The 13,661-nt window shown below is 37.6% G+C and overlaps 1 protein-coding gene across 5 annotated transcripts in view; it reads left to right on the top strand.

Moving 5' to 3' along the window:
- Positions 1-13,387, top strand: part of ARHGEF9 (Cdc42 guanine nucleotide exchange factor 9) — a 195,939-nt gene extending 182,552 nt beyond the window's left edge. For all 5 annotated transcript variants that reach the window (XM_043571349.1, XM_043571345.1, XM_043571347.1 and 2 more), the window contains one exon: positions 10,071-13,387. In XM_043571349.1, the coding sequence (XP_043427284.1) occupies positions 10,071-10,252 (182 nt within the window). In that variant the 3' untranslated portion in view covers positions 10,253-13,387. The remainder of the gene's footprint in view (positions 1-10,070) is intronic.
- The last annotated feature ends 274 nt before the right edge of the window (positions 13,388-13,661 follow it).

Here is a 13,661-nt window from a genome sequence, read left to right as displayed (position 1 = left end):
CAATAATTTATTAATGGATAACAATAAAAAATGTAAATTGTGACATCAAAAACATAATATGTGGAGTTGGAGAGTAAAAAGGTAGAGTTTGTTTTTTATGTGTCCAAAGTTAATTTGTTACCAGTATAAAATAGATTATTGTAACTATAAGATATCTATGTCAGTTTCATTGTAACCACAAAGAACATACCTACAGTAGATACACACACAAAAAGAGGAGAATCAAAGCATACAAGTTTGGAAAACCATCAATTCATAAAGGAAAATAGCAAGAGAAGAAGAAAAGAACAAAATAACTATAAAACAGAAATAATTAATAAGATGACAATAGTAAATCCCTACCATCTCAATAATTACTTTCAATGTGAATGGATTAGATTCCCTTATCAACATGCATAGAGTGGCTGAATGGATAAAAATATAAGACACAATTATGCACTGCCTACAGAAGACTAAGTTCAAGGATACATATAGCCTCAAAGTTAAGGGATGGTAAACAGGTATTTTATGAATGTGGAAGCCAAACTAAAGCAAGGATAGCTATACTTATATAAATCAAAACTGTCACAAGAGACAAAGAAGGTCGCTATATAGTCATAAGGGGTAATTCATCAAGATATATATGCACCCAAAACATAAATATATAAATTGTAAATATATATGTGCTCATTATGAAACAAATACTTACAGATCTGAAGGAAGAAACAGACAATATAATAATAGTAACAATTAATAGATCACCTAGACAAAAATTGATTAAGAGAACATTGGACTGGAAATATATTTAGACTAAGTTGACCTAAAATACATATAAAGAACATGCCATCCAATAGCAGCAAAATTCACATTTTTCTCAAGCATAAATGGAACATGCTCTAGAGTGGTATGTGTTAGGTTACAAAACGAGTCTTAGAAAATTTAAGACTGAAATCATATCAAGTGTTTTTTCCAACCACAGTGGTATGAATCTAAAAATCCGTAACAGGAGGAAAACTGGAAAGTTCACAAATATGTGGAATTTACACAACACACTTCTGAATAACCAATGAGTCAAAGAAGAAATCAAAAGGGAAATAAAAAAATATCTTGAGTAAATGAAAATGAAAATCTAACATACCAAAAGTTACGGGATATAACAAAATCTGTTTTAGGAGGGAGGTTTATAGCCATAATGCTTACACAAAGAAAAAAAATTCAAATAAACAACCTAACTTTACACTTCAAGAACAAGCAAAAGAAGAAAAATAAGCCCAACGTTAACAAGAAAAAAAGGAAATACCAAAGATCAGAGGAGAAATAGAGAGCAGAAAAACAATAGAAAAGTTCAATGAAATTAAGAGCTATTTTTTGAAAAGATAAACAAAATTGACAAACCTTTGGCTAGACTAAAGGAGGGAGAAAACTCAAATAAATAGAATCAGAAATTAAACAGATTACAAATAATACCACAGAAATAGAATCATAAGAGAATAATGTGAACAATATACACCCAAAACTTGGATGACCTAGAAGAAATGAATAATTTCTAAAGAGGGTGGGTGATGGGTATTGAGGAGGGCACCTTTTGGGATGAGCACTGGGTGTTGTATGGAAACCAATTTGACAATAAATTTCATATATTGAAAAAAAACAGACAATGTACTAAGATTGAATCATGAAGAAATAGAAATATGAATGTACCAAAAATGAATAAGAAGATTGAATTAGTAATAAAAAAAAACCTCCCAACAAAGAAAAGCCCAAGAATAGATGGTTTTACTGGTGAATTGTACCAAGTATTTAACGAATCAATGCCAATCCTTCTCAAACTCTTCCAAAAAGTTGAAGAGACGAGAATACTTGCAAACTCATTTTATGAGACCAGCAGTAACACCAATACTAAATCCAGATAAGAATACTTCATGAAAAGAAAACCACAGGACAATATTCCTGATGCAAAATTTCTTAACAAAATACTAGCTAACAAAATTCAACAGCACATTAAAAGGATCATATCATACAGCATCATCAAGTGAGATTCATTACTGAGATGCAAGGATGGTTTAACATATGCAAATAAAAAATGTAATATACCACATTAATAGAAAGATAAAAAATCATACAATCATCTCAATAGATTCTAAAAAAGCATTTGACAAAATTCAACATCCTTTCATGACAAAAACTCTCAACAAATTATGTATAGAAGAAATGTACCTCAATATAATAAAGGCAATACATGGCAGATCCACAGCTAACATCATACTTAATGGTGAAAATTTGAAAGCTATTCTTCTAATATAAGAAACAACATGATAGCACCCAATCTCATCACCCGTATGCAATATAGTACTAGAAGTCTTAAGCAAAGAGCATTCAGGTAAGAAAAAGAAGGAAACAGTATCTGAATCAGAGAGGAAGTAAAATTGATTGACTATGACAATATTTTATCTATTTAAGAGCATCTATAAAGCATCCACAACTAACACCATGCTTACTGATGAGAGACTGATGTCTTCCCCCAAAATCAGGAACAAGGCAAGGATGTCCAGTCTCATTGCCTCTATTCAATATTGTTCTGGAGTTTCTGACCAAGGCAATTAGGCAAGAGACAGAGACAAAAGGCATTCAGTTTGGAAATAGCAAAATCCCACAGATAATCCAATTTAAAAAGGGGCAAAATACCTGAATAGATATTTTTACCAAAGAAAATATTCAAATGGCCAACAAGTACATGAAAAAGTGCTCAACATCACTTATCATCAGGAAATGCAAATAAGTACAATGAGATATCACTTCACACCTGTTAGAATAGCTAAAAAAGATAAGCAATAACTGGTATTGACAAGGCTATGGAGAGAAGGGAACCCTTGTATACTGTAGGAACGTAAGTTGGTACAGCCAGTATGGAAAACAGTATGGAGGTTCTTCACAAAGTTAAAAATAGAACTACCATATAATCTAGTAATTCCAGTTTGGAGTACATATCTAAAGGAAATGAAATCACTATCTCAAAGAAATACCTGCTCCCTATGTTTTTTGCAGCATTATTCAACAGTAGCCAAGACATGGGAACAACTTAAATGTCCTTTGGCAGACAAATCAGTAAAATAAATGTGGATAAAGCACACACACACACACACACACACACACAGAGTAAATCCTGCCTTTTGCCACATCATGGGTGAACCTGGAAGGTATTATGATAAGTGAAATAATTCATAGACAAATACTGTATTAGCTTACTTATATGTAGAATGCAATAAAATAAACCATAGAAACAGAGAACAGATTGGTCGTTGCCAGATGCAGGAGATGTGGGATGGGGGAAATGGGTAAATTTAGTTAAAGGGTACAAGCTTATAAAATAAGTTCTGTATAGCATGGTCACTAAGTTAATAATGCTGTATTGTAAATTTGAAAGTTTAAGAGAATAGATCTTAAAACTTCTCATCAAAAGAAAAAAATATGTAACTAGGCAAGGTGACAGATGTTAAGTAATCTTAATGTGGTTATCATTTTGCAGTATATACATACATCACATCATTATATTGTACACCTTAATCTTATACAACGTAATATGTCTATTATATCTCAATAATACTGATGGAAAAAAAGAAATACAAAATATGAGCAGACCAATAATGACTAAGTATATTGAATTAGTAATCAAAAACCTCCCAAAAAGAAAAGCCTAGAACCAGATGGTTTCACTGGGGAATTCTGTGGAACATGCATCAGTCCTTCTTAAACTTTTCCAAAATTTTGAAAGGAATACTTCCAGACTCATTTTATGAGTCCAGGATTACACTAACACTAATGCCAGATAAAGACAATAGAAGACAATACAGGCCAATATTTCTGATAAACATATATGTAAAAATTATCAACAAAATGCTAGCAAACCAAGTTCAACAGCACATTAAAGGATTGTACACCTCTTCTAGTGGGATTTATCTCTAGGAAGCAGGGATCATTCAACATATGCAAATCAATAAATGTGATTCACCACACTAACAGAGAGTAAGATAAAATCAAATATCATCTGTATAGATGCAGTAACAGCATCTGACAAAATTCAAAATACTTTCATGATAAAGATTCTCAATAAATTTGGTATATAAGGAACATACTTCAACATAATCAATGTCTTATATGACAAGCTTACCACAATTAATAAGCATGCTCAATGGTGAATGGTTGAAAGCTTGTCCTCTAATATCAGGAACAAGACAAGGATACCAACTCTCACCACTTCTATTCAACATACTGCTGGAAGTCCTATACAGAGCAATCAGGCAAGAAAAAGAAATAAACGAAAGGAAGAAGTAAATTTTTCTCTGTTTGCAGATGACATGATTTTACATATAGAAATATCTAGTTTCAACCTTCTGCATGTTGCTGTCCAGTTCTCCCAGCACCATTTGTTAAAGAGGCTGTCTTTTTTCCATTGGATGTTCTTTCCTGCTTTGTCAAAGATGAGTTGGCCATACGTTTGTGGGTCTAGTTCTGGGGTTTCTATTCTATTCCATTGGTCTATGTGTCTGTTTTGGTGCCAATACCATGCTGTCTTGATGATGACAGCTTTGTAGTAGAGGCTAAAGTCTGGGATTGTGATGCCTCCTGCTTTGGTCTTCTTCTTCAAAATTCCTTTGGCTATTCGGGGCCTTTTGTGGTTCCATATGAATTTTAGGATTGCTTGTTCTAGTTTTGAGAAGAATGCTGGTGCAATTTTGATTGGGATTGCATTGAATGTGTAGATAGCTTTGGGTAGTATTGACATTTTGACAATATTTATTTTTCCAATCCATGAGCAGGGAATGTCTTTCCATTTCTTTAAATCTTCTTCAATTTCCTTCAGAAGCTTTCTATAGTTTTCAGCATACAGATCCTTTACGTCTTTGGTTAGATTTATTCCTAGGTATTTTATGCTTCTTGGTGCAATTGTGAATGGGATCAGTTTCTTTATTTGTCTTTCTGTTGCTTCATTGTTAGTGTATAAGAATGCAACTGATTTCTGTACATTGATTTTGTATCCTGCAACTTTGCTGAATTCCTGTATCAGTTCTAGCAGACTTTTGGTGGAGTCAGCCTCTTTAACAAATGGTGCTGGGAGAACTGTACAGCAACATGCAGAAGGTTGAAACTAGACCACTTTCTCACACCATTCACAAAAATAAACTCAAAATGGATAAAGGACCTAAATGTGAGACAGGAAACCATCAAAACCTTAGAGGAGAAAGCAGGAAAAGACCTCTCTGACCTCAGCCGTAGCAATCTCTTACTCGACACATCCCCAAAGGCAAGGGAATTAAAAGCAAAAGTGAATTACTGGGACCTTATGAAGATAAAAAGCTTCTGCACAGCAAAGGAAACAACCAACAAAACTAAAAGGCAACCAACGGAATGGGAAAAGATATTCGCAAATGACATATCGGACAAAGGGCTAGTATCCAAAATCTATAAAGAGCTCACCAAACTCCACACCCAAAAAACAAATAACCCAGTGAAGAAATGGGCAGAAAACATGAATAGACACTTCTCTAAAGAAGACATCCGGATGGCCAACAGGCACATGAAAAGATGTTCAGCGTCGCTCCTTATCAGGGAAATACAAATCAAAACCACACTCAGGTATCACCTCACGCCAGTCAGAGTGGCCAAAATGAACAAATCAGGAGACTATAGATGCTGGAGAGGATGTGGAGAAACGGGAACCCTCTTGCACTGTTGGTGGGAATGCAAAGTGGTGCAGCCGCTCTGGAAAGCAGTGTGGAGGTTCCTCAGAAAATTAAAAATAGACCTACCCTATGACCCAGCAATAGCACTGCTAGGAATTTATCCAAGGGATACAGGAGTACTGATGCATAGGGCCACTTGTACCCCAATGTTCATAGCAGCACTCTCAACAATAGCCAAATTATGGAAAGAGCCTAAATGTCCATCAACTGATGAATGGATAAAGAAATTGTGGTTTATATACACAATGGAATATTACGTGGCAATGAGAAAAAATGAAATATGGCCTTTTGTAGCAACGTGGATGGAACTGGAGAGTGTGATGCTAAGTGAAATAAGCCATACAGAGAAAGACAGATACCATATGGTTTCACTCTTATGTGGATCCTGAGAAACTGAACAGGAACCCATGGGGGAGGGGAAGGAAAAAAAAAAAACGAGGTTAGAATGGGAGAGAGCCAAAGCATAAGAGACTGTTAAAAACTGAGAACAAACTGAGGGTTGATGGGGGGTGGGAGGGAGGAGAGGGTGGGTGATGGGTATTGAGGAGGGCACCTTTTGGGATGAGCACTGGGTGTTGTATGGAAACCAATTTGTCAATAAATTTCAGAAAAAAAAAAAGAAATATCTAAAGTCTCCTAAGAAATTTAGAATACTAGAATAATAATGGAATTCAGTAATGTTTCAGGATAAAAAATACATGTATAAAAATCATTTTTGTTTCTGTTAAAATGAATATTGAAAAGAGAAATTAATGAAACAATCCCATTTTCAACACACAAAATGGGATAAAGTACTTAGGAATATATTTAACTTAAGAGGTTAAAAATCTGTACATTTATAAAATTGGACATATATAAAAGAAATTTGGAAATTTATAAAAGAAACTGAAGAAGACATAAATAAATGGAATGATATTCTGTGTTCATGGATTGTAATACTTAATATTTTGAAATTGCCCCTACTACCCAAGGCCATCTATAGATTTATTGTAATCCCTATCTCAAATTTCATGGCATTTTTTAACAGAAGTAAATAGAGCAATTCTAAAATTCATATGGAATCACAGAAGATCCTGAATAACCAAAGCAATCCTGAGAAAGAAGAACAAAGCTGCTGGCATCATGCTTTCTGACATTAAACTTTATCCCAAAGCTATAGTAATCAAAACAATCTGGTACTGGCATAAAATCTGACATATAGTCTAATGGAAACGAAACAAGAGCCCAATTATAAACCCATAGTCAACTAATATTTATCAGGAGGCCAGGAATACTCAATGGAAAAAGGATAGCCTCTTCTATACAAAGTATTGGGGAAATTGGATATTTACATGCAAGACAATGTATTAGACCCCTATCTTAAACTATTCACAAAACTTAACTCAAAATGGATTAAATACTTAAGTATAAGACTCAACACCATAAAAAAGTCCTAGAAGAAAATGTAGAGAAAATACTCTTTGACATGGTTTTGGCAACAAGGTTTTGAACATGACACCAAAAGCACAAACAACAGAATAAAAAATAGTGAGGCTACATCAAACAAAAACCTTCTGCACAACAGAAGAAACAATCAACAAAATGAAAGGGCAACCTACAGAATAAGAGAAAATATTTGCAAAGTACATATTTGATAAGGGATTACTATGCAAGATATATGAGCAACACATACAACTCAACTAAAAAAAAATAGTTCAATTAAAAATGGGCAAAGGATGTAAATAGACATATTCCCAAAGAAGATATTTAAATGCCCATGTAAATGTTCCACAGGTATAAGAAAGGATGTTCAACATAATTAGTTATCAGAAGAATGTGAATCAAAACCATGAGTTTTTGTATTTGTTAGAGTGGCTGTTATAAAAAAAAAAGATATAGCAAGTGCTGGTGAGGATGTGGAGAAAAAGGGAATGGGCACTGACGGTCGGAATGCAAATTGGTAAGCTACTGTAAAGACAGTATGGAGGGTCCTTAAAAATTGCAAATAGAGCTGTGTGTATGGGAAGAAAATGAAATCAGGATCTCAAAGAGATATCTACACCCCCATGTTCATCGCAGCATTATTCACAATAGCCAAGACAGCAAGTAACCTGCATGTCCTTCAGCAGATGAATAGATAAAATAAATGTGGTATATACAATGGAATATTATTCAGCCATAGAAATAAGGAAATCCTGTCATTTATGGAAACATGGATGGACTTTGAGGGCATTATACTATGTGAAATAAGCAAAACAAAAATACAAATACTATATGATCTCACTTATATTAGAATCTAAAAAAGGGAATTTATAGAAACAGAAAGTAGATTGATGGTTGTCAGGGCTGGGATTGTAGGGCATATCAACATGTTGGTCAAAGGGCACAAACTTTAGTTATAAGATGAAGAGGTTCTGGGGATATAATGTACAGGATGGTGACTGCAGTTAACAATATCTTATTGTGTACTTGGGAGTTGCTGAGAGTTCTTAAATGCTCACACCACACAAAAAAGGTAATTTTGTTAGGTAATGGATATACTAACTTTATTGTGGTAATAATTTTGCAATATATATGTATATCAAATTATCATATTGCACAACAAACTTACAGAATGTTATATTTCAATTATATATCAATAAATCTGGAAAACAAAAGAACCAAAACAAAGCTTTTAGAAAGAACTGATTCCTTCCCACTTAAGTGCCAAAGGCTGGTGATGGCTCAATATGACACTACTTCTAGTGTAATGGGATCAGGTCATCAAACAAAGGCAAACAAATAAGCTGTAATGTTGAAATTACAGACATTGGCCAGCAGATGAGGAACTTTTTTCGGAGCAGCAGAAAGGTCTTCATTGAATTCTGAAATCATATGCTGTATGCCTCGGCCTATTATGTTCTGAATATAGGTTAGGATTAAACTTTCAGTTTAGCCTCCCACTCCCACCTGTATCGTCTATTCATGTGGATTTTGTTTTGATGGTTGCAAACACTTCTATGAAAGTTGCAATCGCTGAAGTGTTCCCTTTGAAAGGTTACAAATATATTCCAATCTTCCTTGTATTCCATGAATCATGTCTTCTTTGCTTTCTCCCATCTACCAATGTCACTTCCATATTAAATATGGTTTCAGCATTCTCAACCTGGTGTAGAATACTGGATCACTTGTACCTTGACTTTTAGAAAACCATTTATCCACCAAAAACCTGCTTTGAAGTCAATAGTTCTTAACAGGTTCTTTTGACACTTTGGGAGGGTTGAGGAGGGAGGAAACGAAAGACCTTTGAAGTTAAATGGAAATTGTTGGGTGACTTGCAAGAACAGTCCTGTGTAACAGTCTCTTAAAAAGAGGTTGAATGAGGGGCGCCTGGGTGGCGCAGTCAGTTAAGCGTCCGACTTCAGCCAGGTCACGATCTCGCGGTCTGTGAGTTCGAGCCCCGCGTCGGGCTCTGGGCTGATGGCTCAGAACCTGGAGCCTGTTTCTGATTCTGTGTCTTCCTCTCTTTCTGCCCCTCCCCCGTTCATGCTCTGTCTCTCTCTGTCCCAAAAATAAATAAACGTTGAAAAAAAAATTAAAAAAAAAAGAGGTTGAATGGGAAAGAGCCAAACCATAAGAGACCCTTAAAAACTGAGAATAAACTGAGGGTTGATGGGGGGTGGGAGGGAGGGAAGGGTGGGTGATGGGTATTGAGGAGGGCACCTTTTGGGATGAGCACTGGGTGTTGTATGGAAACCAACCTGACAATAAATTTCATATTAAAAAAATAATAAATAAATAAATAAATAGAGCTTGAACTGAGAAATCAAAGAATGTGAACTCTGTCCCTCACTTTATGACCTTGAGTGTGACATTTCACCCCAGGTCTCAGTGTCGTCATCTGTAAAATGGATAGTGGCAACACCACAAACTTCTCAGTGATACCTCAGTAGATGGGAAAGCATGTGTTGTTGCAGTAGTCACACCATTCCAAAATCTGTTAAGGAATGTAATTCTTGCCTTGGAGATTTTCTTTTTAATTTTTTTAACATTTTATTTGCTTTTGAGAGACAGACAGAGCATGAGTGGAAGTGCAAAGAGTGATGGAGACTGAATCTTAAGCAGGCTCCAGGCTCTGAGATGTCAGCACAGAGCCCAACATGGGGCTCAAACCCACAAACTGTGAGATCATGACCTGAGCCGATGTCGGATGCTCAACCGACTGAGCCACCCAGGCGCCCCGTATTCTTGCCTTGGAGATTTTCAATTCTAATTCATGCTCTCTAAAATTGACTACCTTGAATTTTCCTTCCAAAGTGGCCATTGGGTCATTTGAGAAACCCCTTGCTACTTAACTTATACCATTTCCCTTTGATCTCTCCTCTACTCTAGGTGTCAACTCTGCCCGCTCAGTTCCTCCTTCCTACCCACCACCGCAGGACCCGTTAAATCAGGGCCAGTACCTGGTCCCCGACGGCATCGCTCAGTCGCAGGTCTTTGAGTTCACCGAACCCAAGCGCAGCCAGTCACCATTCTGGCAAAACTTCAGCAGGTTAACCCCCTTCAAAAAATAATACCTACAGGGAGGCAGATAATTTTAAAATAAAGTAAATAAAATTATATTTATAGATGGACATTTTTTTGGAGAAGCACTGTTGAAATTTATATATATATAAATATATATATGCTTATATATATTTATATATATAGAGACATATATATATATACACATAGACCCTTGAGTATACACATAAACACACACACACACACACACACACACACACACATACACACAGAAGGACCAAAAAACATTTTCTGTTGTTTTGGGGAAGTGAAATCTGTAGTTGGTAGGAAGAGGTACCAATGACTTCCAAATATGTGATCCCTTCTTAAAAGCTTTCTGTTCTTACCTTGTCCCCCTCCCCTTTATTTTCAGAAAATAGTATTTCTATGTGTTCCTTTTCTTGTTGAGATAATCTCTTTGCTCCCCTGTGAGTGATTCATTGACTTGTCATTATTACCATAGATGTGTTTGTATTGCCTTTTTTCTTTCCTGATGATACTGATACTGATGACTTTTGAATTTAATTTGATGTGATAGAGTTTGGGAGTTTAAATTTCTTTTTTTTTCCTTTTACTATTCAATGGGTAAAGGGAAGATACACCTTTCTCTTCTCCCTCAGCTGATCATCTGTGAATGTTTCTGCAGCCTGGCAGTTGCCCCAGACAGCCTTTTCCCTGCATCATCTGTCCTCAGTCGTGCCAGTCTAGACATGCTCTGTTGTGCTCTGTGACATAACTGCCTGATATTTCTCTTGCTTTCACTGTGTTTTAGGTGTTGTAGAGGGATCAAAACCAAACAGAATCAAGGGAGAGTCAGAGAATAATAATGCTGGAGAGGACTTCTGTTCAGGGAACATTCTGCATTTGGGCTCTTCTCTAGCACTGGGATTTCCATGTTGTAGCACTGCTGGGTCATGACAGTTTTGTATCTGGGGTTTAGTTTGAGCCAATTATTCTCTTTTTCAAGCTGCTTTGGTTATGCTGTTCCTTGTAGGCCTCTCACTCCCCTAAGCTAAAAGATTTGAATTTGAAGCAAAGAGGCTGAGACTCTGCTTCCTGGGGAGAAGGATTCAATTGCCTCCAGCACCAAATGGGCTTAAAGTTGGGGTTCCCCACTGCAGTCATTTCAGGGGACTGGTCATCCCTACTTACATTTTCAGATAGTTTAGGCAGCATTTATAGGAGTCTATGAAGGGGTCAAGACAGAGCCCATCTGACCAAGATCATCAGCTGCCTTCAAATTATTGACCTGGACAGGATACAAAACTGACCTTAAACTCTTGAAGGAAAGAACAGGGATGGGCATGGAAAGAGACAGCCTCAGCCCCAGATATGTACCTGTAGTTCCTACCACTCAGGTTTTGTGAGACTTCCCTTATTGTTAACAGAATGCATGGACAATCTTCCATGATTCCTTCCTTCCCCTCTCCCTATAGTCCTTGTTTCTCCTGTTCTGGCACAGGAGAATTGCTGCTATTAGCATAGTTAAAGAACTCCTGTGACTCTAAGTAGGCCCTGTTTCCAATATTCTCTCATCCCAGGACATTGGAAGCAAGTAAGTGAAGAGCCCAGGGGACTCTTCCCTGTGGAGAAAAGATCTGAGGTAGAGACAGTACCCTCAGGCTTATTTTAGGCAGGCTTTATACTTGGGCAAATCTAACTTCTCCCACTAAGGGGCAGGCTCCCTATGGGTGCAGGAGTGCCTGTTCCTCCTCCCCACATAGCCCTTCAGGTGAACAGACCTTGAACAGCAAGGGAATGAAGTACAAAGAAGTGAGAATGGGCCCTGCTATGGAGAACCACTTAAGGGAGGAATCTGGAAATTGTGAGTCTGTTCTGAAGTCTATGGGAGAAAACTTCATCATGAAAGGACCTCAGCTTACTAAGCAGCAGCTATGGCTGCATGAAGTCCTCAGCATAGCTGACTTGATTGCCCCTCTATGCCTCCTGACCCAGACCAGGCCCTGCCCAGCCTGGGAGTTTTTCCTCTGTGGGAATCAAATTACAAGCTGTTTATGCTTCCATTCCACCACATTCAAATCAGACTTGTGGGGTAAGCCAAGGGTAAACCTGAGCTGGGCAGAGGGCTGGGGCTCGGGACTGGCTATGACTGCTCAGCAAATGACTCAGCTACTTAAGCCCCCTTGGCAAGGAAACTGGTATCCAGCACCTAAGCTAAAATGACTTCCCTGGAAAACAGCATGTATTTCAATGGCTGTGTAGGCCTCCCTTGAGTATACATCCTTTTCCTACTTTCCATTTTTCTCCACTAGGCTTAACTGTGACATTTCTCCAGGGGCTAGTAGCAAACCAAGAGGAGATGCTTGGCCAAGTCCCTGGGCATACAACATCTCTTAGCCAAGCCCCCTTACCCTCCCTCGATGCCCTTCTCCCCTGAGCCTGTCTCAGAGCTCCAGGATCAGGGGTATTACCCCTTGCCACCCACCTTTCATCTACCCAAACCACTGGCCTCACCAAATGCCAATAACTAGTGAAAACAATGAAACATCAGTTTACCATTGGTTGGAGTGTTCCCCCAGCCTATGGTAGCAAAGCAGACCAGTGATCAACAACCCCAAGTAGAGCCCTATTACCTGAGATCAGGGTCCAGGTCTATTCTGTGTCCCCACAGCAGTGCTATCCCCAAGAACTCTGTAAATCTCCTCTATGTGTGCATGGCCCCCGAGCTCCCCTTTCCTCAATTCAATGAGGCCTGGATTTGCTCTTCAAAAGGCTTTGCTAGTGTGTTTTATGGGCCCTGCTGTGGGATGGTCCTAACACAGAAATCCAACTCCTCTTTCTCTCTCCCTCTCTCCTCTTCTCTCTATGTGTATAACTCTAATGGATTTATCAAGGACAGCAACAAGAGAGTTCTAACAATTCTAGTGTGAAGCCAAATAGTGATCTTTTAGTGCTTTGGGGCTGGGGTGGGCTGGGGTGGATAGATGGGTAACAGTGATTTTGATTACCCCTGCTGCTCTGCATTTGCCAGTTTATTATTTTGTTTATTCTGACTGTTTGACCCTGTCAAACAAGTGTCAAAGTTGTGTGTTTAAAAAAATGTTTAACAACAAAAATATGATGTTGTAATGACACAAAGCCTTATGAAAATATTTATGGAGTTCAATAAAAGAAGTAAAAAGACACTTCCAGGCACAGCTTTCTTGCCATTGTGTGTGTGTGTGTGTGTGTGTGACTAATTGCAAAATAAATGGAGTTTCCTGATTGGGGGCAGTTTATTCCAACCTAGTCTTGGCCTGCCAACCATGCTATTCCATTGTCAGGCATCTCATGGTCTGTTTATGAACTTCCATGTCCTTTCTAGAAGAGTGGACCATAAGAACCAAGTTTGATCCTGTAACCAGGGACACTTCAAGTATCTTTATAGCTGGGACTGTCCTTCATGTCACCTGTCCCTTT

Source organism: Prionailurus bengalensis, chromosome X, assembly GCF_016509475.1.
Source record: "Prionailurus bengalensis isolate Pbe53 chromosome X, Fcat_Pben_1.1_paternal_pri, whole genome shotgun sequence".
NCBI classification, from domain to species: domain Eukaryota; kingdom Metazoa; phylum Chordata; class Mammalia; order Carnivora; family Felidae; genus Prionailurus; species Prionailurus bengalensis.
This window is presented reverse-complemented; position numbering and strand designations above follow the sequence as displayed.